We start from the raw sequence: 26,896 nt of genomic DNA, 5'->3' as shown, positions 1-26,896 counted from the left end.
GATCTGAACCGGAGTGGTGCTTTGTTACTGGACTTCTGTGCTAGTCATGGATTGGCCATAACAAACACCATGTTCGAACATAAGGATGCTCATAAGTGTACGTGGTACCAGAGCACCCTAGGCAGAAGGTCCATGATCGATTTTGTTATCGTATCATCGGACCTGAGGCCACATGTTTTGGACACTCGGGTGAAGAGAGGAGTGGAGTTGTCAACTGATCACCATCTGGTGGTGAGTTGGGTCGAGTGGCGGGGGAAGCATCTGGACAGACCTGGTAAGCCCTAACGTGTAGTGCGGGTGAACTGGGAACGTCTGGAGGAGTCCCAAGTCCAGGAGGCCTTCAACTCACACCTCCGGCGGAGCTTTTCAGGCATCCCTGTGGAGGCTGGGGACCAAAGTGGGCGGTGTTCAAAGCCTCTATTGCTGAAGCTGCGGCGGGGAGCTGCGGTCTCAAGGTCTTAGGTGCCTCAAGGGGCGGTAACCCTCGAACCTCCAGTTGGACACCAGTGGTCAGGGAAGCCGTCCGACTGAAGAAGGAGGCCTTCCGGGATATGTTATCCCTGGGTACTCCTGACGCAGTTGCAAGGTATCGACTGGCCCGAAGGGCAGCAGCCTCAGCCGTGACCGAGGCAAAGCAGCTGGTGTGGGAGAAGTTCTGAGAAGCCATGGAAAAAGACTTTCGGTCGACACCAAAGTTGTTCTGGAAAACCGTCCGACACCTCAGGAGGGGGAAGCAGGGAACCATCCAAGCTGTGTACAGTAACGATGGGACGCTGTTGACCTCAACTGATCTTAGGGCGGTGGAAGGAACACTTTGAGGAACTCCTGAATCCGACAACTCCGCCCTCTATGTTAGAGGCGAGCTGGAGTATGAAGGGGGATCAATTCCAATCTCACGGGGGGAAGTCACTGAGGTAGTTAAACAGCTCCACAGTGGCAAAGCTCCGGGGGTGGATGAGATCCGCCCAGAAATGCTGAAGGCTCTGGGTGTTGAGGAACTGTCATGGTTGGCACGTCTCATCAACATTGCGTGGAAGTCGGAAACAGTACCGAAGGAGTGGCAGACCAGGGTGGTGGTCCCCCTTTTTAAAAAGGGGGATCAGAGGGTGTCTGCCAATTACAGAGACATCACATTACTCAGCCTCCCCGGGAAAGTTTACTCTAAGGTGCTGGAAAGGAGGGTCCGACCGATTGTCGAACCTCAGATCGACGAGGAACAATGCGGTTTTCGTCTTGGTCGTGGAACGACGGACCAGCTTTTTACTCTCGCAAGGATCCTGGAGGGGGCCTGGGAGTACGCTCATCCGGTGCTTTGTGGATTTGGAGAAGGCGTATGACCGGGTTCCCAGGGAGATACTGTGGGAGGTGCTGCGGGAGTATGGGGTGAGGGGGTCCACTCAGGGCCATCCACTCTGTCCTCTCAAAGCGAGAGCTGTGTCCGGGTCCTCGGTAGCACGTCGGACCGGTTTCCGGTGAGTGTTGGCCTCCGCCAGGGCTGTGCTTTGTGACCAATCCTGTTTGTGATATTCATGGACAGGATTTCGAGGCGTAGTCGTGGGGGAGGGGGTCTGCAGTTCGGTGGGCTAAGGATTGCACCACTGCTTTTTGCAGATGATGTGGTCCTAATGGCTTCATCGGTCTGTGACCTTCAGCACTCACTGGATCGGTTCGCGGCCGAGTGTGAAGCGGCTGGGATGAGGATCAGCACCTCCAAATCTGAGGCCATGGTTCTCAGCAGGAAACCGATGGACTGTCCACTCCAGGTAGGGAATGAAGCCTTACCCCAAGTGAAGGAGTTCAAGTATCTCGGGGTCTTGTTCTCGAGTGAGGGAACAATGGAGCGTGGGATGGGCCGGAGAATCAGAGCAGCTGGAGCGGTACTGCAGTCGCTTTACCGCACCAGTGTGACTAAAAGAGAGCTGAGCCAGAAGGCAAAGCTCTCTGTCTACCGGGCCATCTTCGTTCCTAACCTCACCTATGGTCATGAAGGATGGGTCATGACCGAAAGAACGAGATCGCGGATACAAGCGGCCGAAATGGGATTTCTCTGCAGGGTGGCTGGCATCTGCCTTAGGGATAAGGTGAGAATTTCAGTCATCCGGGAGGGACTCGGAGTAGAAGCGCTGCTCCTTCACGTTGAAAGGAGCCACTTGAGGTGGTTTGGGCGCCTTGGAATCCCCCAGTCAGAGCTGGTTGATGTGGCCAGGGAAAAAGAAGTTTGGGGCTCTCTGCTGGAGCTGATACCTCCGCAACCCTGAAGGATAAGCGGGAGAAGATGGATGGATGGATTATTTTGCAGCTAACAGAGTTCTTTAAATTCAATGGGGTATGGATTTGGATAAAGGTATTTTAAATAAAAAATAATCAGAGACTCACACAGACATTTAGATGTGCAGGTGTGTGTGAAGAGGCAACATATACAATATACAGCTCCGGAAAAAATGAAGAGACCACTCCAAATGTTTCTTAAATCTTTAATGTCAGGCAGCCATTCCAGTGTCTGTTGATTCCAAGAGAAAAAAATGTCAGTAGTTTATAGAATACAATAATAACAAAATCATAATAATTTAACTCAAAGACATAGCTATAAATAATAATAACACAAGAGAAAATTATAATGCTGGAGTGGTCTCTTCATTTTTTATGCTTTCATGGATGTGCCAAACTGAATGAGTGGAACTGTGAGGGGACTGACTGAGGTCACCTGCTGAGGAACAGCGCTCTCTACTGACGGAACTCCTCTTGCTGCTGCCTTCTACTGTATAAAACACATAACTATTCATTTCTAACATTATTGCCGTATTTGATACCTGTTTGTTCTATTTTAGCTTCTTTAATTTGTCTTCTTTTGGCTGTTAAAGAACATTTATTTTATATGTATTTAAATGTCATTTTATTTAACGTTTCTTTTATGTCTTAATCCTTTTAATTTTGGTGTAAAGCACTTTGAATTGCCTTGTTGTTCAATTGTGCTTTATATAAATAAATGGTCTTCCTTTGAATAGGTTGAAACTAAAGTTCACAAATCATCATTGTAATTGTTTAATTCCTCAAAGCGCTCCTACAGTCTCACAGTGTATTTCACTTCACAGCTCAATCTGCTATCATTACATTACCTCCGATCCAAAGCGGGCCAGTGCTACAGCTTCCTGTGTAGAGGTGGAGGTCTGCAGAGGAGTCAGCAGGAGCTGGAACAACTCAGCGTCCCCGGTCACACAATAATAAACGCAATAAGGAACTTACCAAGAGTGTGTCACCTCCATTAATGCTGATCCTTTACTGCTTTTATACATTTCTGTCAAATATATACATATAAAGCATGACTTAGCTCAGTTAATGAGAGAGTTTATCAGTTTCAGTTGCTTTGGTGTTATTGAAATTAACAACAGGGTCACTAGAGGGTCAACAATGAGACGACCCCCAAAACAGGAAGGGTTTTCCAGGTGGAGGGCACTGACATTTTCCCCTTCCTCATGTTTTCTGTCTGTTTTTTACTAGTTTTGCATTTTGCTAGGGTCAGTGCCACTCCTGGTAGCATGAGGCGTTACCTGGACCCTACAGAGGTTGCACCAGCAGTCCAACACATCAATACGTGCCTTTGCCAGGCAGTTACTCTAGGAGAGCTGGACAGGGCCGTAGAAGGTCCTTAACCCATCAGCAGGACTGGTATCTGCTCCTTTGTGCTAGGAGGAGCAGGAGGAGCCCTGCCAGAGCCCTACACAATGCCCTCCAGCAGGCCACTGGTGTGAATGTCTCTGACCAAACAATCAGAAACAGACTTCATGAGGGTGGCCTGAGGGCCCGACATCCTGTAGTGCAGTGGTTCTCAACTGGTGGGTCGTGGACGCATTTTGAGTGGGTTGCAGATATGCAAGTGAAAAGATAAATCACGGGGGGGGGGGGACACAAAAAAATCAAACTTTTATTTTGAAGGCCGGATTTTCTAATGCTTCATCAACTTTCAACTTTATTTATTTATGAAACAAAGGGCTGCACATGGATAAAAACACGTAGCACAAAACACAAAAACAACAATAAACAATAACAATATCAAAACAACAAGACCAATGAAACAAATACAAAAACAGAGTCTCATGCTGGGTTAAAAGCCAAGGAATAGAAATGGGTTTTAAGACGAGTTTTAAAAATGGGCAGTGAAGGGGCTTGTCTAATGTGCAATAGGAGGTCATTCCACAGATTAGGACCGGCAGCGGAAAAGGCTCTATCCCCTCTGAGCTTCCGTTTAGGCCTATGTACCTCCAGGAGCAGCTGATCATCTGAGCTGAGGCACCGGGCAGGAGTGTAAGGATGGAGCAGCTCAGAGAGGTAAGACAGGGCGAGACCATATAAAGATTTAAAAACAAATAAAAGAATCTTAAAATAGACCCTAAAATACACAGGCAGTCAGTGGAGGCAGGCTAAACTGGGAGTAATGTGCTCCCTATTACGTGTTCCAGTTAGGAGGCGAGCGGCAGCATTTTGGACTAACTGGAGACGTGCGAGGGAGGACTGGCTGACTCCAAGATAAAGTGCATTACAGTAATCCAGCCGAGATGTAATAAAGGTGTGGATTACTGTTTCAAAGTGCTTATGTGCAAGGAAGGGCTTCACCTTTGCCCAGCTGCCTAAGATAAAACAAGCTGGACTTCACTATTGCACCAATTTGCCGGTCCAGTTTAAAATCACTGTCCATCTTAAAACCCAAGTTTGTGACTGTTGGCTTCCTGTAGTGCTCCAAGGGGCCCAAGTCAACAGGAGGGGGTTCACAAGAGCCACTGGGACCGAACACCATCACTTCCGTTTTATTTTCATTACATTTTAAGAAGTTCATGGACATCCAGGCTTTAATGTCTTCAAGACATAACAGAAGTGGTTTCAGAGAGAAAGCATCCTTCTTCTTCAGTGGCACATAGATCTGGCTGTCATCAGCGTAACAATGAAAAGAGATACCATGCTTTCTCAGGATTGAACCCAGGGGCAGCAGGTACAATGAAAAAAGCAGGGGCCCTAAAACTGAACCCTGTGGAATCCCATATGACAGCGGAGCAGCGCGGGACTCAGAACCACCAAGGCTTACGCACATGGTTCTGTCTGCCAGATAGGACTTGAACCAGTCCAGGGCGGTACCAGAAATGCCCACTAGGTGCTGCAACCGAGGCACTAAGATGTTGTAGTCCACCGTATCAAAAGCTGCAGTTAAGTCCAGGAGGACAAGAATCACATACTCTCCAGAGTCATTTGCCAGGAGGATGTCATTAAAAACTTAATAAGGCTGACTCTGTGCTATGCAGTGTTTTAAAACCGGACTGGAAGACCTCCATGACATCATGCTCACCCAGAACTGATTTTAATTGAGTATAAACAACTTTTTCCAGGATTTTTGAAACGAAAGGCAGCTTGGAGATGGATCTAAAATTGGCTAGCACACCAAGGTCAAGACCAGGTTTCTTAAGCAGGGGTTGCACCACAGCATGTTTAAAACTTTGGGGGACAACACCAGAAGACAGGCTGCTGTTAATAATGGCCAGAACCGACTGCCCTATACTAGGGAAGACCTCTTTAAAAAAGTGAGGTGGGACAGTGACACAGGGAGAACCTGATGGCTTAATCTGGGTAACCACATCTTCCAAGGCCTTCAGAGACACAGGCTCAAACAAATCAAACACAGCCGAGCATCGAACAGGGTCAGAGGGGTCAGTCGCAGGAGTAGAGATGAAAGCCCTTGCAGTAGTAACCTTGTCAATGGAAAAGTGCAGGAAGCTATTGCACATTTCGGGGGATGCCTCTGTGCACCCAGGCTGGGGGTGGTTAAGAACAGTTTCAATGGTTTTAAATAACACACGCGGATTGTGACAATTAGAGTCGATGAGGTTAGCCAGGTATTCTCTTCTGGCCTCTTTAACAGTGCTGTGGTAGCAGCGCCAACAGTTCATTAGGATTTGCAGCTTGTCCTTCTTCCACCTGCGTTCAGCTTTCCGGCATTCCTGTCTAGCTGCGCGAGTTCTCGCATCAAGCCAGGGCTCAGATCTTTGGGCTGCACCGTTTTTAATGGAGCCACAGAGTCCAGTATGGTTCGGCAGGAGGAGTGAAACCAAGAACTGAGCTCCTCCGCGTTTACAGGTGTTAAGCCAGAGGGGACACACAGCTGGTTAAAAGCAGACGAGAATTGAGCAGCAGTGACAGGGTTAAAAATCCGACGGCTCCGAGCAGGAGCGCCAGATTTAACTGCAGCGCGGGAAAAGGCAACTTCCAACATGGCAGCTTCAACATCACAGGCAAATGATCAGAAAACATATTGTTTCATAATGCTGCGCGTACATCAGCGGTTTGACTGGAAATGTTGGAGAACAGAAACGGTTCTGAAAACTGCTGTCACGTAGTGATCATCTTCTGAATAAAACATATTTGCTGATGCTTGTAGTATCTTCTGGCCAATCAGAATCAAGATTACGGCATGTTGCTGCAAGTCCCTACAGAGAATACATTTGCGTTAGAACTACTCTTACAAACATCCATGTCATTTACCTTCATTCTTTTTATAATAACGAAAAAAATGTGTAGGCTTTCATTTTGACACCCAGAACAATGGGGGCTATCTACCCTTATCCACAATTTAATGTAATTCACACAGCTTCTCCTCTCTCCTCTGAGGAGCAGCAGCTTCAGCTGTCAGAACAGAGTAACATAAGATAAATGGCATTAAACATTATTAAATATGTCGGGTAATAACAGATGTATTTATTTTCTTCTCAGTGTACCAAAATGCCTATCTCAAAAAATCTCAGGGGTTGGGTTTTCAACTTTTTTCATATGTGGTGAGTTTTCAGGATTGATTCCAAGTCTGTCTTTTTATTTAATACAAACAAATATGTGCCTTTTTTATTTCATAAAGTTCAATTCTGATTCTAGAAAGTAGTTTAAAGTTTTTTTTAAAGCATACTTTAGTTCTGTGAAGGGATATAATCTGCCTTGCATGATATATACATATATTACTGCATTGGTTCAAAACATTTGGTCGTGATTGATTGACAAATGAAAAAGTGGGTCCTGAGGCTTGACCAGTTGAGAACCACTGCTCTAGTGGGCCCTGTGCCCCCTGCCCGGCACCGTAGAGCTGGATGGGCATTTGCCAGAGAGTGTATGCTCTTCACAGAGGAGAGCAGGTGCACCCTGAGCACATGTGACGGACGTGAGAGAGTCTGGAAAAGTGGTGAAAAACGTTCTGCTGCCTGTAACATCGTTCAGCAGGACCTTCCTCTGGAACGACAATGCCTCATGTTGCGAGAGTATGCAGGCAGCTCCTGGAGGATGAAGGAATCCATTGACTGGCCCCCACGCTCGCCTGACCTAAATCCAACCCCTCTGGGACATTATGTTTCGGTCCATCCGACGCCGCCAGGTTGCATCTCAGACTGTCCAGGAGCTCAGTGATGCCCTGGTCCAGATCATAAGGCATGCTTATGAGCAGGTGGGGGGCATTATGCAGTACTCAGGACCATTCTGAGTTGCTGCAATGGAATTTCAGCAGAATAGACCAGCCTGCTGCATCACTTTGATTTTCGGGGTGTCTTTGAATTCAGCCCACTGTACGTTGATCATTTTCATTTCCATCCAACGATGTGGTGTCCTTTCATTCCTAACGCATTACCCAGTCCATATCAGTACAGAATATCTTTTTTTGTATCCCAAATGAGATCTGATATATTTTCAAAGTGTTCCTTTCATTATTCTGAGCAGTGTATATACAGTCAGGTCCATAAATATTTGGACATTGGCACAATTTTCATCATTTTGGCTCTGTACACCACCCCAAAGGATTGAAATTAAACAGCTTTATTTTGAGGGTATTTACATCCAAACCAGATGAATGGTGTAGGAATTACAAAACATTGTATACGTGGTATCACCTTTTTAAGGGATCAAAAGTAATTGGACAAAGAAACATAATCATAAATAAAATAGTCACTTTTAATATTTGGTTGCAAATCTTTTCCAGTCAATGACAGCCTGAAGTCTGGAAACCATAGACATTACCAGACGCTGGGTTTGGTCCCTGCTTATGCTCTGCTGCGGCTGTCTTCAGGTCCTGCTTGTTCTTGGGCCCTGACTGTATATTTAGGTATTGTAACATGTCATACCCTCAGTCTAATTCTCAGCCTGACAATTCATTTAATCAACATTTGCATTTTATAATTGTATGATTTGTCATTGTCTGTGCCTTGCTTTGAAGAAAATGTATTTTGTCTGTATGTTATGATTTAGTTTTCAACTGTCCGGTTATTACTTACTCACTCATACGATTATCTTCAGTTTATTCTTATATCAACAAAAGTCTTGTTTTGTCCAATGAAAATCTGACAGAGGTCTATTTTTGATCGAAGTTACTGATCGCTGCTGTAAAACTTATTAGCATCTTTTACAAAAACATGAAAGTATGACAAATGTCTTATCCAATCAGGCAGCACAGACATCATTAAAAAAAGACAGTTTATTTATGTTTGATTTGTTTAGGAGTAGAATGGTAACAAAGCATAAGTTAGACTGTACATGGAAAGCTTTTCTATAGAAGAATATCAAAACTGGGAGAGACACTTTATCTGCCTCAGTGGCATTCTGCATTTCAAAAACCTAAAACAGTACAGGAAGTACAAACCTTTGTTAACAGGATTGTTACGGCAGTAGAGGCAGAGCTTGGATGAGGAGGCACTAAACATCAGCATATTTAGCAGATCCTTAAACATACACTTTTATAAGACACTGGCTTTAAGAGAATCCTCATTCAGTCAAATCATCATTGCTGTTACAAAACCACGAGTGGACCAGAGCTGTTGCATAGTGTGGACTCTGGAGGGGGACACTGTGTCCTCTCAAGGTTACCTTCTAATGTCAACCAGAAGTCACAGAGCAGAAGCTGCAGTGTACTAACCTTCTATATCAAACATTTCAGAAGGCAAAGTCAAAGGCAGGCAGTTAGAAAAAGAGATGTTCCTGTGCTGCTCCACATGCAGCTACGGAAGCAATAATCAAAGAAGGCACCTTCACTAAAACGTATCATAAAAAAAAGCTGAGTGTCAGTTCCCATGATGGTGTTTATCTAGCACCCTGGGATCTGGTGTCAAATCCTTAAGGGGCTGGAAGGCAGACGGTGAACATGCTCTGACTGACCAGGTTCCTCCTGCTGAAGGCTCAGTATATTCAAACTAAGTGTTGATCATCTCAAGGCCCCTCACATGGCCCGGTAAAAAGAGCTGGAGTAATAAATGTCAGTCGGAGGAGTTTAAAGTCTCTCAAATCCTCTGATTCAACTCTGATGCTTCCCGTCTTATCTCATAATGGACTGGGGAACACCAGAGCAACTTTACCAAAGGCAAGGCGATAATGCCGTCCCATCTAAATGAGACTACTCAAAGACATGTAGCCGAACATTAGCCGCCTTTAGCTTAGCGGTGGTGATGTGCATTCATGTGTTTGAGTCATAAACGTGTGTTTGCCACAGATCTTATTTTCTGCATTGATTCTCAGATTTACCTGCACCCTGGATTCATTGAAAGAACCCTGAAGAGGTGTGAGTGTGGTGTGGACAGATCATTCCTGGAAGAGTACGTCCTTGAGTCTGGCACTGTATTCCTTCTCTCGGGATGATCATTTTTCTTTAACTGTGGCTTAGTGTAGCTGCGTGGCATTCTTTTGCATTGACCTAAATCTCAATTAGGAGAGAAATAAAATGTCATTTTGTGTGCTATTGTTCAGCAGCATGTGGTGTTAAGTGTGCGCAGACCCAAAAGAACTCGCGTGTTTGTTTGTCTGAAGCGTAATGAACCTTTACAGTCAGACATCAGGGCCACCAATAAATAACCAATATATATATATATATATATAAATACAGCCAAATGAACACTCATCAGCTTTTTGCTTTCAAACTTTTTTCCTGCTCTCCACCAGTGTGTGTGTGTGTGATATACACGTTTCATGATGTTTGAAATGGGATTACTCTATTGGATATTTGTCCGTAGTAAACACACATCTGTGACACTGACACATTTAGTTCAGCAGGATCATCTCCACATATTAACACTATGATTTTTGACCTAAAAAGCTAACGTTAGACTATAAAGGAACTACAGCATGGGCACATGACCTCACGTCACCACCGCTAAGTTAAAGGCGGCTAACGTTGGGCGTGATGACGTTTGGTCGTCTCATTCAGACACTTGTTAGCCATCGCTGGGAAGTGTTAATATGCTAACTCATTCCTGGGTTATAGGACTCATTCCTATGCTGATGATGGTTTAGCATGTGACAGAACAGAGGCTCCATTCTAGAGCTGACAGTACACACAGTGTTCGTCTCTCAGGAGCAGGACGGGGCTTTGCACTGTGAGAGGGTCCTGTCCTGCTCTGACCTCATCACGTCTGTCTGTGTAACAACAGGCTGTCTGACCTCAAGTCATTCCATGTTTGTCCTCTGTCCGAGCTGCAGTGTGTGTCTCGGAGCTGTTGGCAGTCTTTTACGCTAGCTTCCTCTTTTACACACACACACACAGGAAGGACTGCACTGAGGGGACACTAATGATCTCATCTGTCTCAAGATGTCCACCCACCCTTCCTCCCACTCTAAAGCTGATCACTGTTGAACACGCATCAGGTCCTAAAGGCAAACTGAATCATTCTGCAAAATGGAGGATTTGAAAACTGCTAACAGGACAGCTGTCTGAGTGAAGGCGGGAGCCGCGGAGCCATCTGCAGATGAGGAAGATGGGACTCTTACCCAAACACATTCATGGCAGCATGCTCATGTCTGAAATAATCGCCATCCCAGAAATAAAAATGTGATGAAGTTCATGGTCACACAAAGGACTGAGGGAGGTCACAGCTGTTAGGAATGAGTTAGGTTGGTGTGAGGGATACATAAGGACACATGAGAGGAAGTACAGAGGACAATGAGGACATTAGAGACATACAGGCTGGATATGAAATCCCTTTCTTTTTAACTTATGGAGACAGACAGCAGTAACAGGTACCTATCAGGAGAATACAAATACACGAAGCCCCCTCACCACGTGCAGAATAATACACGACACTGAGTGATAATCCTACAGGGACAGAGAAGGGACAAAACCCCCAGGCCTGGATGTGATTGTCCTCAGGGCTCTGGACTGATAAGGGCCCTCAGTGTGCAGCTCTGTGACGCAGTGACTGTGAACACTGCTCCATCTGTGTGTCTGCTCTCACCAGCTGCAGCCCGCCGGTCAAATCAACGGGGACACTTTTCATCGCCATCTTTCAAATTTTCTACAGGAACTTTGGGTACGATTTTTTGTCCACACTAGATGGTTGACAAAAATATGTTCAATAGAAGAAATGGACTTCAGTCCCTTTGAAATGCATGTTCTAAGTATCTGGATCATGGTGCATAGGAATAAACAGAAAATGCTCTCTGGGGCCACACTGCTCTGTGCAGGGCCTCCTCATTCACTCCTTTGGTTGGGAGTTGCATTACATGCTTCAACCCTTGGAAACAGCTGGTTTCAGAGCTGGTTTCAGTGCTGATATGTGCAGCCTCTGCTGCTACAGTATGGTCCTGGCTGGAGTCGGCCAGAGATCCGCTTCTGAAGCACAGTGGAGCGGCGCGGGGGGGGGGCTGCTTGGCTTTAACTAGACATGTGGGGTTCACATTGTGCCCTGAGAAACTGCAAAATACAACGTGTCATTATCACCCCTTAGAGCACAGAATTTTACTTCTTGGTGTATGGATCCAGCCGGCTGTAACAGAGTCCATCAGGAGAACGTGTAAACCCTTTAAATATAAGTTAAAGAAAAATGCATTACAGTAAATTCATATATTAGAAAAAGACACAAACCATTAGAAAACTAGAATTAAGTGGACTTTGGAACAGGTATTCCTATCTCTGTGTGTGTGTGTGTGTGTGTGTGTGTGTGTGTGTGTGTGTGTGTGTGTGTGTGTGTGTGTGTGTGTGTGTGTGTGTGTTAGTTCAACTGCCCTCACAGGAAATCCCCACAGTGATGTCATCAAAAGGCGTCATGGAACGCATATGTAAAACCAGAGACAGAACCAAGGCAGTTCTGAACAGGAGGGCAACACCTGGTAACAGACAGCGTCTCAGTAACAAAAATACCCCCCCGCCGCAGCGGTCAGAGCAGCACAGAGGAGTGTGGGGTGAATAAGAGCAACACACAGTGAAAACATACAGGGTGCAGATTCACTGCACAGTGGACGGGGGATGGAGGTCATTTACAGTGGTTTCAAGTGGGGGGGGGGGGCTCTGAGCCAAAGGTGGCTGTTATAAGTCTTAGTGAAGCAGCTTAGTAAGGCAGAGAAGCGTGGGGGGGGAATGGCTGTAGTAGTGGTGGCTTTTATACACAGTCAGAGTTCTAGAGAGGAACCGCTCAAACCAGGGAGGGGGGACAGAGGGATGGAGAGAGGCTGCCTCCCTGGACACCCGCTTTCCTTCTGCCTCCACCCATCCCTGCCCCCCCAACCCGCTCAGTCCCTCACTGCAGCATCAGCAGCTTGATGTTGTCGTGCAGGATGGTGTCCTTGACGTCGCGGAAAACCAGCCGGATGTTCTCCGTGTTGATGGCCGTGGTGAAGTGGTGGTATAGCGGCTTCTGTTGGTTCTCGCGGCGCTTTTTGCGAAAGCACTCCACCAGGAACCGCTGGACGTCTGCCAGGCTGGAGGCGTCGCCCGAGAACTCAGGGAAGTAGTCTTTGATGGACACCTGCTTCACCTTCTCCTCCAGCAGGTCCGTCTTGTTGAGGAAGAGGATGATGGAGACGTTGCTGAACACCCGGTTGTTGACGATGGTTTCGAAGATGTTGAGCGACTCGCTCAGCCGGTTGGTCTGCCGGTCTTCCATCAGCACCTGGAGGTGTGACAATGTGGGTGCGTGGGGTTAAAGCTGACTGACAGCCATCTATTGTTTTAAGACCAATTTAAAATGTGTGAAGTGAGCAACATGAGTTAAAATATGTATAATCAATGGCCATAATGCATTGTTAAATAAAACCAACATAATGCTAACATAACACAACAATGTCAGCCTCAATGGTGCAGGTTGAAAACAAACTTGTCACAAATGAGATCAGATAAATAAGAATTAATATGAGCAATATGAAGAATTCAGGGATGTCTTTAGGTGGAAAGAAACTTTTCATGCTCAAAGTCCTTTTTAGTTTACTCCTGTTTGAATGAAAGACTTTTACAGGAACAACAAACTGAGTATTTTCTAATTTCTCCCATTTTCTCATCAATTATGAACAAAGGAGTTATAAATTAAAGACAAAAGTCACATTAACAGCTTTTTCCTTTGTAGTTTTATAATATGTCTTTTGATTTAATGAGCTTTGTCACATTAGCTGAGGAATTCCAGTCATTTTTATTATTACTTATCATGATATCTCAAAATCTCAAAGGATTTCCTGAAGAAGGGATTCCATTGAAAGACCATCAGTTATAATATTTTATTGTATTTTATATAGCCATTATTTGGCAAACAGTAATGTGCTATTTCATATGTTGCACACCATGTGAAACACATCGAGCCAAACACACACACCTCATTGTGCTGCTGCACTGCACAGTGTGCGAGTGGACGCTGATTGAGAAGGCCCAGTGTGACCCCAAAGGATGAAACATGTCCCACAACATTCCAGAGCTCTCTGCCGCGCTCACTCACCTGGTCGTACTCAGAGGAGGAGACGAGGAACAGGATGGAGGTGACCGAGTCAAAGCACTCGAACCAGCGTCGCCTCTCAGAGCGCTGCCCCCCCACGTCCACCATCTTGAAGGGCACGTTCTTGATCTCAAAGTCGTACTCGTGGATGCCTTTAGTGGGCTTTCTGGCCAGGAGGATGTCCTGCTGGCTGGGGAGGTAATCCTGCAAGCAGATGATCAGTGTCATGGTTTGGACAATCCTGGATAAAAACGGCCAAACCTCCCAAATCCAAACAGCTGTGTTGGTGTATTTTAGGGTTTCTATTCTGACAACTGTAAGAAGAGGCATATTTTTTTCATAGTGTAGAGAACCTTGTAATTAAATGATCTTTAAAAAAAGCTTTAACTAAACACCTAAACTAAATCAGAGAAAACCATGGAGTACAGATCCTTTGTTCCAGATTAAAACCGTACACACTTCCCATGCTGCTGCCTTGGGGACATCCCTGTCTAACACTGCATTCCTCAAATACCAGAGAGCATAAACAAGAGTGGGGCTTCTGGAGAGAGGGAAAAACAGAGAGTGTGTGAGGGTGAGGGGGAAGGACCTGGTAGTTCTCGTTCGAGATTAAAAGGCTTAAAGTCGACTTCCGGTAATGGCCGCTCGCTAGGAAGACGTAATAATTAGCGCTCCGCCAATTTCTGTGTTAAAATCCTGTTTTACCCACGTTTTATATCAACCCATCATATTTATTCCAAGGTAAAGATGTTGAAATGTCGGCTGCAGCAGGGAAATCAGCTAAAGGACGAGCTCACTCCCCATTAGATATGTATGGTGGATCTACTTTAGGTGGGATTTCTTCTGATTACATGGCGGTTAGTAATGTAAAACAAAGGTTAGGAATAGAGCTGGGGAAGACATCATCTCAGATCCGATACAAGTTGCTAACAAATTTAATGATTTCTTCATTCAATCTGTTAAAGATCTTGCCATGAACTTCCCTCCTACTAATGCTAATAGGAATGTTGAAGCTTCTGATGAAGATGTCAACTCATTTGCTATCAGGGAAGTTAACCAATCAGTGGTCCTGAAAGCTATTAACGACTTAAACACCACTTTCTCTAAGGATATATACAACCTAGATACTGTATTCCTAAAAAAATACAGTAGCATTGTGGTTCCGCCCCTTACACATCTTTTTAACGTTTCCATCAAGACTGATCAATTCCCAGATGGATGGAAAAACGCCCTGGTAAGGCCTATTTTAAAATCCGGGGATGCTGAAAAGATTAGCAACTACAGACCAATAAGTCTTCTTCCAGTCCTGTCTAAAGTGTTGGAGAAGGTTGTGTCAGAACAACTGCTAAATTACTTGGAGACAAACCATTATTTGCACCCTCTACAGTTCGGTTTCAGACACAGCCATTCCACAGAGTCAGCGACTTGTCTATTATTAGAAAGCATTAAACAGTCACTCGATAAAGGAAATGTACTGGGTGCAGTGTTCCTGGATTTACAAAAGGCATTTCACACCGTAAATCACAACATCTTACTTTCAAAACTGTCAATGTACAGTTTCTCTAAACTCTCACTGGCAGGGTTTGATTCTTATTTAAAGGGTCGTGAACAGTGTGTTGTGATCAACAACATCAAGTCGGTTTTTAACAAAATTGGAATTGGAATCCCCCAAGGAACTATCTTGGGTCCTCTCCTTTTCAGTTTGTATATTAACAACCTTCCAGTAGTTTGCCCTGGTATAGGTCTTCAGATGTATGCTGACGACACAGTCGTCCATGTATCTGGCAAAACTTGTGATGCTGTTGCAGATAAGATAACCAAAAACTTAGAAAAGCTTTCAGCTTGGCTTGATGCTTCCTGCTTGACACTAACCACTAAGAAAACAAAATCCATCTGTTCTTCCATCAAAAAGCTACCTGCAACAGAATCCCTGAACGTCAGAATTAAAGGTGAGCCCATTGAACAAGTATCAGATGTGAAGTATTCAGGGATCATTTCAGATTCTTGGTTAAATTTTGAAAGTCATGCGAAAAAGATTTGCCAAACGATTAAGGCTAACCTTAGCTGTTTTAAGATAATAAGACATTGCTTGACATCTGACTGTGCCTTTATGTTTCTTAATTCAATGATTTTTTCATATCTGTCCTATGGTTTGGCGGCTTGGTCCCAGGCCAACCAGTCTGTAATTAAATCCACAGAGTCTTTACAATCGGGCCTTGAAAATCAAATAAATAGGAAATACAAGATTTTAAGATTTGCTAATTTGACTGACTTTCATTATGTAAAGCTTGTGTTTAAATGGACTTGCTCCTCAGTCTCTCTAGAAATACGTCCAGAGATTACAGAGCTGCAGCAGATCCACCAGAGCAGCTTCTAGTGGCAACTGTAAGGTCCCTTTCTGCAAAACATCTTTTGCTCAGACAGCTTTTTCTGTGAAAGGAACAAAGTCCTGGAACTTGCTACCTGATCACTTGCTGCTAACTTCACCACTTTTAAGAGCTACCACATCCTGGTTAATCCAACAACAAACGTGTACCCATGTCCATTTAACCTTTTTAATGTATGCATTATTGTATCTTGCTGTATTCTGTTCAACTCTATTTCACCTCACTGTTGTAATTTCCTAGTTCCATAAAAGCCCTTCTAGGGACGAGTGTTGCAAACTAGAATTCACTAGCATTCACTGCTTGCGCTTGGCCCTCCTGTATATGCCGTATGATAGAGGGGGCCTTGCGTGTCCTAATCGTCTCTGGTAGAACTGGGCAACTCAGTTAAGGACGATTGTTGTAGGTGTTTTACTTTACAAACGACAACCCCACTGCCTGGAGAGAGATGGAGTCCCAAGCTCCACAGATACCTCTTCCCATGTACTTGTACTCAACTAGTCTTAAGAGACTTAAAAAAAAACACTAACCCTAATACTAGGAACATGTTTAGAGTCTGGCATGAAGTGAGGAAGTACTTGGACGAGCCGTTCTCTCTCTCACGTTTTAGTCCAATCTGGGGAAATGATGAGTTCCTTCCAGGCAGAGCCGATAGTGGGTTTTAAATTTGGTCAGATAAGGGGGTAAAGAACATTCAGGATCGATATAGGCTCATTAATGACAAACTGATGTCGTTTGAGGAGCTTGCAATTAAACATTCCACAGAAACATTTTTTCAAATTTTTACAAATTAGAAGCTTTATTGGAGCAAACCAAAAACTATTAACTATTCCGCCATCCTCACCATTAGAGAAAATAACGTTAAAGGATTGTAGGGGGAAAACTTCATTTCTGCACTTTATAACTTGCTTATATCTGGGTCCCTGAGTCCTCCGAAGCTAAACTGCGAAAGTAGAGGGAGGATCTGCAGGAAGACATTTCAATTGATGAATGGCAAGGTGCTTGTGAAAAGGCTCAATCACAAACAGCGAATAACGTCTTAAGCTCTTACAATATCATTGGCTGATGCGTACATATATTACTCCAGAAAAGCTAAACAGATGTAATGGTAATATCGCCGACTTATGTTTTAAGTGTGGACAATCCAAGGGAACATTCTTTCATTGTGTTTGGGAGTGTACCAAGATGAAAACGTTTTGGGAAGAGGTCAAATGTATGATAGAAGAGATTTCATCATTGCGGTTAATCATGGAGCCCTAGTTTTTTTTGTTAGGGTGTTACCCCAAAAAACACAACATAAGGAAGAAAGAACAAATCTTTTTAAATGTATGTCTGCTGCAGGCAACACGCATGATAGCACTTTCATGGAAAAATGTAGATAGTCCAAGAATTGGTAAATGGCTAAAAGAACTGTCTGCATGTGTCTCAGAGAAAATAACCTATTCAATTAAAGGAAAACAAGAACTATTAAAAAGACAGACAGCACTTTGGGTCAGCAATTTTTTCAGCATGTTTGTGTAGTTAATTTTAATAAAAGAGTACACTCTTTGCTGATCTTCTTGTAGCCTTCACCTTTGCGGAGTAAAGAAATCATTTTCTTTCTCTTCCATGTGGTGCCATTGCTAACAACATGAAATGGGAAGGGGTTTTCTTTAAGTAACACCCTTTTATAGTCAGCTGTCTGCTGGACACCTGTGCAGTGAATAATTACTCTCACCTGTGGATGATTATTGTTAAACTAGACATTTGCAGTCTAAAATGTAGCTTTGCTCCAGAGACTTTCAGTGGGGTGTAGTCATTTTTGCACCGCCCTTATTTGAGTAAAACTGTAAAATGTGTAATCTACGTGATACTATTAACCTTACTTTCATGTTAGAAGTTAAACAGATGTTATATTAAACTTAGTCTTGTCAACATTTTGGAAATTGTTTTTGTGTTCATTGAGATATTGTTTAAAATGTTACTTTTCGAAGGGGGTCTACTCATTTACGCTGAGCACTGTAGGTGAAATGTAAATAATTAGCATATCAAATCTGCAGCTATGGCCAAAAGGTGTTCTGTAAGGTCTCAGTGACCTTGACCTTTGACCATTAAATCTGTTTAAATGCGAGTCCAAGTAGATGTTCACGCAATATGTAAAGTAATACTTGGAGTTCCTGAGATACCCTGATCACAGGAGTGGGAGGGAAAATGTTGGATATAGAAATGATGGAGCACTTTTTCCAATTCAGTGTTGACTGTGTGTGTTTGTGCTCTGGCTACATCAGATCTGAATTCATAACATTCCAGAGGTGCTGACTCATCGCTGACACAGCCCTAGCCAGTGTGTGCGTGCCTATACTCAAACACACACACAAATAATGGAGAAGATTTCTGCGCTCTGAAGTGCAGGATGAGCCATAACTGTGGAGACATTTAATCCAGGACTTTGACTGCCTCCATCAAAGATTGAAATTAAATTACACTTGTATCATCCTTGGAAACTTGTAGTTCTGAAAGTGATGATAGTTATTTTCCTTATAATGTCAAATAAAATGTTCAGTCAGGGCACACCATTAAGTCATTAAAGAGATGTGCCACGGTTCCGGTGACGTCATCACCCTGAATGGCAGCCTAGACTAACAGCTCCTCTGAGAGAAAACTTATATCGCCTTGTTAATTCATCAAATACCCAATTTCTTCGATAGCACTTGGCTGGTAAGTGGGGCAAGAATGGGAAAAAAGGATGGAAATAAGAAAGGCACGACCGGAGAGCCGGCAAACAAGGATAATACAGAGAACAGCTCTACCACGCAGACACAAGATGGCGAAGCTAATGCTAGCCCTCATTCAACTGACGTGGTAAGCTTAGCAAAAGTTTTGGAGGAGATTCGGGACTTTCGTAAAGACATAAAACAACAACTGAGTGATATTAAATCTGAGCTCGCCAACATTAAGCAAATAATGGAGGAGGCAGAGACACGAATTGGAAAGGTGGAAGATTGCACTCAAAATGTGGAACAGGTGTTAAGCAAGATGATAAAAGTGATGAACCAACTAGAATATAAAGTACTCGACCAAGAAGGGAGATCTTGATGAGAGAATATGAGGATATATAACGTTCCAGAGGGAGCGGAGGGGTCTGCAGTGGAGTTTGTGGAGAAGTCACTGCGAGACACACTTGATTTCCCCCCAATTATGGAGTTTGACATAGAGATAGCCCACGGGGCGCTCGCCCCGAAACCCTCTGGAGATAGGGCGGACAAGCCACTGTCGATAGTAATCAAATTCGTCCGTTACAAAACCAAAGAAGAAATTCTACACAAGGCTTGGGGAAAGAAGAAGGTGTTTTTGAACGTAAGACAAATATACTTTGATCAAGACTATCCCCCAGCTGTCCTGCAGAAGCGCAAGGAATACTCTGAAGCTAAACGAGTGTTAAAGCAAAGAAACGTCCGCTTCCAGACCCCATCTAAACTACGGGTATACTACAGCAATAATGATGAGCGTGGACGCTGAAAAGGAATTTGATTTGGTTAACTGGAATTTTCTTTATAGAGTTCTACACAGATTTGGTCTACATGACACAATTATTAAAGCTATACAAGCACTATATGACAATCCCACTGCCAAGATCAAGGTCAACGGATATCTATCAAACCGTTTTACCCTAGAAAGGGGTTCGAGACAGGGCTGTGCATGGTCACCGCTACTCTTCGCATTATATTTGGAACCACTAGCTCAATACATCAGACAACATGAAGAAATTAGGGGAAATTCTATTACAGGGACAGAGCACAAATTGGCCTGCTTCGCGGACGATATTTTGATCTATCTAGGACAACCAACCTAAATTGATACAATCATTCGAGCAATATGGTCAACCATCAGGTTATAAGATCAACATGGGTAAAACTCAATTACTTTCATATAACTATAATCCACCAGCAGAGATTGAAAGCAGATACCCCATGGCATGGCAAACAGAGTCATGCATTAACCTGCCAAAAGATCTTACAAAACTATCAGAAATCAACTACTTACCTATGCATAAAAAAATGAAGGAAGACATTGCCAGATGGAACTTAATCATTTCTTAAGTCTCAGCTCAAGGATTGAATCCATTAAAATGAATACATTCCCTAGATTGTTAAATCTATTTCAGACCCTACCCATAGAGATTACTCAACACCAATTCAATGAATGGGACAAAATGTTATCAAGATATATATGGCAAGGTAAAAGACCTAGGGTTCGTCTCAAAACTTTACAACTAGCAAAAGAAAAAGGGGGATGGGGCCTACCTTCTCTGAGAGACTACTATTTTGCAGCCCAGATGAGAGCTATGATATGTTGGTGTAACCCATCATATGATGGGAAAAACATCGAGGAGGGGAACCCCTCCATCCCCTTACAGACAATTTTAGTTGATGACAAACTTCAAAGTAGGGGTGGGCGATATACCGGTATGATAGTAAAAACCGGTATTGTGCTGCGCCATGATATGAATTTTGAGATATCGTTGATACCGCGGTATTCATAAATTCATAAATTGGCGTTCATATTGGGTCGCATTGTCCAACATTCTTTGTCTTCTGAAGTATATTCAAACGGGCTTCGGAAGATTGACCTAACAACAGATCTCCGCTGGATTAATGAATGCCTGGACGTGTTCCTAAACAGCCTGTCTGTTCCTAAAACAGCTGTACACAGATCTCTCGTGCACCTAATTTCCATACAAAAACGCTCCACGAGCTCCTTATAAGGGCATGCAAGACGTGTGAACAATCCAGACTCCACAGGCAACGCGAAAGCAACTTTAAACGATCAAAATCAGGACATTATTTTAGGACATCACGATGTCTAGTAGAATCATGAATGTAGATGTGAAACGGAATGTTTTAGTCCGCAATAAGCATAATAGCGTGTTTAGAACAACGTTTTGGAAATATTTTCCCCCGTGACTGATTTCGTAACTTCTAGCAAGCAGGGGCTGGCTTGAGCGGAATGGTTTTTCAGTGAGGAGACGCACAACGCTAAATGCATATGCAGTGAATGATATTAGCCTACTGTAATTATGCCCATTATTTGATTTAAGTAATACAATACAACAGAAGGTAAGCAAGAAATAAAGGCCTGGTCCATATACAAGCCTGCCCCAAATAAAGGCCAGTGCGATGTGCAGCCTAAGTAAATAAAAGCACTCGGCCACAATTTGAGGATTTACAGTGTAGACCTATTTTTATGAGCGGACGTTGCAAGCATTTTTTGCTGCGCGGAAGTAGTGCTAGCAATAGTGGATCCAAAACAAGAAGAAGAAGAAGAAGAAGAAGAAGAAGGCGAGGACGACGACGACGACGAAGAAGACATTGAAGAAAAAGAAGACATTGAAAATTAAAGATGAGTCAACAGGCAGAAAAGAATACCCAGGTGCAGGATGACGAATTGGTGAAAAAGAAAGGGGGCACCTCTGTCGTGTGGAACAGGTTCGGTTTTATGATCTCCGACCTCGAACAAAAAAATATCTTATGTAAATTGTGTCGCCGTGCTGTTTTAGCGAAAGGTGGAAACACCACCAATTTATTAAATCACCTTAAAACGATGCATGTACGAGAATATGCAGATTGCATAAAAATGCGAGAAGCAATCAGCCCAGGAGCTCGACCAAAGACAAGCCAGACTTCCACTCAATCGCTTCAGCCATCACTACAAACATCATTCGCTGCCGGTACTCGCTATGAGCGGACAAGCAAGAAATGGAGAGACATCACGGAGGCTATAACCCATCACATTGCGAAGGACATGGTACCCATCCAAACTGTGGAGAAAGTGGGTTTCAAAAAGTGACTTCAAACTCTGGACCCAAGGTACGAGATCCCGAGCCGCAAGTACTTCAGCCAGAAATGCCTGCCTCAACTTTACTTGGAATGTCGGGAGAGAGTTTACGGCGAAGTAAACCAAGTCGATTTATGATGTTAAAATACATATTTTGCCTCAACTAATGTCATTTAACTAAGAAGGGCTATTCAAATGTGATTCAGATTTTTTCCCCTCATATATCGTGATATAATATCGATATCGTCTGGACAGTGAAAAATATCGTGATATTTATTTTACCTCATATCGCCCACCCTTACTTCAAAGTTACATAAATATTATTGATAACCCATGGGTGAAATGGACTCTTAAAATATGGAAAAACTATTATAAAAAAATATAAATTAGAGAAGGATATTGTAACTCTTAAATGGTGTGCATATGACTTTACACCAAATAAATTGGACGCTAGATTTAAGCACTGGCCGACTAAAGGAATAACAGCTCTATGCACCATCATGAAAGGAGGAACACTGCTCCGTTTTGAACAACTCAAAGAGAAACACTTATTAGAAAAACAAGACTTCTATCGATATTTGCATTCAACATTATGTTGCCATGAAGGTGAAAAAGTACAGAGACAAGTAAATGTCTGATAGAACTATTTATAAAGGCATATCATTCAAATAACGATAGTAGAATCATTTCATGCGTATACAAGGGTATGTCTAATCTTAAAACACATTCGACTTCATACAATAAAACAAAGTGGAAAAGGAAGGGGGATAAGTATCTGAGGAAGAATGGACAACCATAGGGGGATATTAGAGTTTGGTTGGAAAAACCTGATAAGATACTTTATTACACCCTATCAGAAATCCCACTATGATAATAACCTCCCTGTTTGCTGGAGAAACTGTGGAAATCAAAATGCAAACCATCACCATATCTTTTGGGACAGCCCCGTAATCATAGACTGAATACTGGAAAGGGATACAAAGTGCCCTATAAGATATGTTTGACTGTGTAATTCCCCTAGAGAGTAAGACCATGTATTTTGGATATATACCTCAAGAATGGTTGAAAAGAGATAAATATTTAATGAATACACTGCTGGTGGCTGCTAAAAAGGCCCTTACCAGGAAATGATTATCACAGGAGAGCCCAACTGTGAATGCATGGATGGAAATTATAATGAACATTTACAAAATGGAGAAGATAACAGCAGTTAATCATAAATTGGAACAACTTGCTTCACACTGGGAAAAATGGATTAACTACATAACGCCTCGTAGACCTGATTTTACTTTTTCAAGCCACTGATTAGGCCTGTCGGGAAGACAAGATCACTCCCTACCCGTTCATAGTTTTTGTTTTCTTTTTAAACGTGTGTATCTTTTATAAAAACTGTTCTGACATTTGTGGCAAACATGGATGTATGGGATATTGTATCTGAACTGTATTGAAGTGTTCGTTTGATGCTGAATGTCAATAAAAATAAAAATAAATAATAAAAAAAGAGATGAGCCACTTGTAGCTGCATCCTCCCATCAGACGACGAGTGGAAAACTGATCCCTTCTATTCATCTCCCATGGGCTGTTGGAACGTGAAATTAACACTTCTTCATTTTTACGTGTTGTTCCGTGGAAATATTAGAAGTGTTTAATCATCCGTTCCTGATTTATGTTCTGTTGGCAGATTTCAGCAGGCTTTAGGATGAATTATTATACTCAACACTTTTAGACCCAGAGTTTTGTAAATCCACAAAGCAAAAAGGAGCAAGCATTGCTCTCCTTTCAGTGTTTGACTACAGCTTGCTGCTGTCAGTGAGCTGCTGTCAGTGTGCTGTGCTGCTGTCAGTGAGCTGCTGTGCCGCTGTCAGTGAGCTGCTGTCAGTGTGCTGCTGTCAGTGAGCTGCTGTCAGTGTGCTGCTGTCAGTGAGCTGCTGTCAGTGAGCTGCTGTCAGTGAGCTGCTGTCAGTGAGCGTGCTGCTGTCAGTGTGCTGCTGCTGTCAGTGTGCTGCTGTCAGTGAGCTGCTGTCAGTCAGCTGCTGTCAGTGTGCTGCTGTCAGTCAGCTGCTGTCAGTGAGCTGCTGTCAGTGTGCTGCTGTCAGTGTGCTGCTGTCAGTCAGCTGCTGTCAGTGTGCTGCTGTCAGTGAGCTGCTGTCAGTGAGCTGCTGTCAGTGAGCTGCTGTCAGTCAGCTGCTGTCAGTGTGCTGCTGTCAGTCAGCTGCTGTCAGTGTGCTGCTGTCAGTGTGCTGCTGTCAGTCAGCTGCTGTCAGTGTGCTGCTGTCAGTGAGCTGCTGTCAGTGAGCTGCTGTCAGTGTGCTGCTGTCAGTCAGCTGCTGTCAGTGTGCTGCTGTCAGTGTGCTGCTGTCAGTGAGCTGCTCTCAGTGTGCTGTTGTCAGTGAGCTGCTGTCAGTGTGCTGCTGTCAGTCAGCTGCTGTCAGTGTGCTGCTGTCAGTCAGCTGCTGTCAGTGTGCTGCTGTCAGTGTGCCGCTGTCAGTGTGCTGCTGTCAGTGAGCTGCTGTCAGTGTGCTGCTGTCAGTGAGCTGCTGTCAGTGAGCTGCTGTCAGTGTGCTGCTGTCAGTCAGCTGCTGTCAGTGTGCTGCTGTCAGTCAGCTGCTGTCAGTGAGCTGCTGTCAGTGTGCTGCTGTCAGTCAGCTGCTGTCAGTGTGCTGCTGTCAGTGAGCTGCTGTCAGTGTGCTGCTGTCAGTCAGCTGCTGTCAGTGTGCTGCTGTCAGTCAGCTGCTGTCAGTGAGCTGCTGTCAGTGAGCTGCTGTCAGTGAGCTGCTGTCAGTGAGCTGCTGTCAGTGTGCTGTGCTGCTGTCAGTGAGCTGCTGTCAGTGAGCGTGCTGCTGTCAGTGAGCTGCTGTCAGTGAGCTGCTGTCAGTGAGCTGCTGTCAGTGAGCTGCTGTCAGTGAGCTGCTGTCAGTGTGCTGCTGTCAGTGAGCGTGCTGCTGTCAGTGAGCGTGCTGCTGTCAGTGAGCTGCTGTCAGTGTGCTGCTGTCAGTGAGCGTGCTGCTGTAAGTGAGCTGCTGTCAGTGTGCTGCTGTCAGTGAGCGTGCTGCTGTCAGTGAGCTGCTGTCAGTGTGCTGCTGTCAGTGAGCTGCTGTCAGTGAGCTGCTGTCAGTGTGCTGCTGTCAGTGAGCTGCTGTCAGTGTGCTGCTGTCAGTGAGCTGCTGTCAGTGTGCTGCTGTCAGTGAGCTGCTGTCAGTGTGCTGCTGTCAGTGTGCTGCTGTCAGCGTGCTGTGCTGCTGACAGTGAGCTGCTGTCAGTGAGCTGCTGTCAGTGTGCTGCTGTCAGTGAGCTGCTGTCAGTGCGCGTGTTGCTGTCAGGGAGGCGTGCTGCTGTCAGGGAGGCGTGCTGCTGTCAGTTGTTAGTGAGCTGTGCTGCTGTCAGCGTGCTGCTGTCAGCGTGCTGCTGTCAGTTGTTAGTGAGCTGTGCTGCTGTCAGTGAGCGTGCTGCTGTCAGTGAGCTGCTGTCAGTGTGCTGCCGTCAGTGTGCTGCCGTCAGTGAGCTGCCGTCAGTGAGCTGCCGTCAGTGTGCTGCCGTCAGTGAGCTGCCGTCAGTGAGCTGCCGTGAGTGAGCTGCCGTCAGTGTGCTGCCGTCAGTGTGCTGCCGTCAGTGAGCTGCCGTCAGTGTGCTGCCGTCAGTGAGCTGCCGTCAGTGAGCTGCCGTCAGTGCTGCGTCAGTGCTGCGTCAGTGAGCTGCTGTCAGTGAGCGTGCTGCTGTCAGTGAGGCGTGCTGCTGTCAGTGAGCGTACTGCTGTCAGTGAGCGTACTGCTGTCAGTGAGCGTGCTGCTGTCAGTGAGCTGTGCTGCTGTCAGTGAGCTGCTGTCTGAGGTGTGCTACTGTCAGTGAGCGTGCTGCTGTCAGTGAGGCGTGCTGCTGTCAGTGAGGCGTGCTGCTGTCAGTGAGGCGTGCTGCTGTCAGTGAGCGTGCTGCTGTCAGTGAGCGTGCTGCTGTCAGTGAGCGTGCTGCTGTCAGTGAGCGTGCTGCAGGGCGCTACATGTATGAACAGTGAGAGGAGACATGAGGACAGGCACACTTTCACTGCTCTCTCACACCCCCACGCCTGCTGGGCTCGGTGATGAGCGGAGTGTCTGCAGTGTGGGTGGAACTTACCGACTTTCCAAGCTTTTCCAGATTGTCCAGGAAATACTTGACTGACTCGCCCTGGGGTAGAGAGAGAGAGAGCTATATGTTAGGGACATTTCCTCAAATCTAAATGCATGTCACATTCCGCATGGCTCTTAAAGGCAACATCATTTCTGCTGTGATACCGCGGCCCATCAACATTGTGTGTAGAGCTACGAGACAGTATCCACGGAACATGAGACACACACCAGCCACTCAACATCAGCTGGGCATGTTGGAGGGAGGTTCAATAAACAGCAGCTCCCTCATTACACCTCAAAAGATGTTCAGGGACGACAGGGCCCATTACAACTTTTGATTTTAAAATAATCTACAAAAATGTTTCTAAGTGTAATCGTTTATCAAACAGTTAAAACTGCCTGTAATAAGTTCACAAAAAGCATAATTATATTGTTGAATCAGCTCGATTAAACAATTGAAAATGACATTATGCTTCATTACCTAAAAAAGGCATGAAAGGCAACTTTTGTATTCTACTTTACTTCAAATGTAATGAGATGCATGAGTTCACATTAGGAACTAATAGGACGAATGATTCCACAAGAACAACCCATACTGCAATAAGTTGATGCCCAAATTCTGAAAAAATGACGTGATGTGTTCAAATGTAGTCTTGTTAACCCATTCAAACCGGGAAAGCGTTGCCGCATTTCTACCATTCAAACCGGGGGCGCTGTTGCGTCATTTTACCATTGAAGCCGGGAAAGCGGATACGTCGTTTTCTGGTACAAGAGCTCTGTGGTATATTTTTGCATTAATTATCGGCCTCTTAGCCCAATGAAATGCATTTGAATACACACGTAGCATTGTTTGGATTTTTTTTGAGCAATCATGGCAGACTTAGACTACTGCGGAGGGAAT

At 44.5% G+C, this 26,896-nt stretch overlaps 1 protein-coding gene across 1 annotated transcript in view; it reads right to left on the bottom strand.

Moving 5' to 3' along the window:
• Positions 1 to 8,473: 8,473 nt before the first annotated feature.
• gna13b (guanine nucleotide binding protein (G protein), alpha 13b) overlaps positions 8,474 to 26,896 on the bottom strand; it is a 30,790-nt gene continuing 12,367 nt past the window's right edge. Inside the window, exons 3-5 of the mRNA XM_063903711.1 lie at positions 26,003 to 26,053; positions 13,698 to 13,898; positions 8,474 to 12,884 (exon numbers count right to left, since the gene is read on the bottom strand). Coding sequence (XP_063759781.1) covers positions 12,513 to 12,884; positions 13,698 to 13,898; positions 26,003 to 26,053 — 624 coding nt within the window. The 3' untranslated portion in view covers positions 8,474 to 12,512. The remainder of the gene's footprint in view (positions 12,885 to 13,697; positions 13,899 to 26,002; positions 26,054 to 26,896) is intronic.

The sequence above is a fragment of the Eleginops maclovinus genome, chromosome 16, assembly GCF_036324505.1.
Source record: "Eleginops maclovinus isolate JMC-PN-2008 ecotype Puerto Natales chromosome 16, JC_Emac_rtc_rv5, whole genome shotgun sequence".
Taxonomy (NCBI): Eukaryota; Metazoa; Chordata; class Actinopteri; order Perciformes; family Eleginopidae; genus Eleginops; species Eleginops maclovinus.
This window is presented reverse-complemented; position numbering and strand designations above follow the sequence as displayed.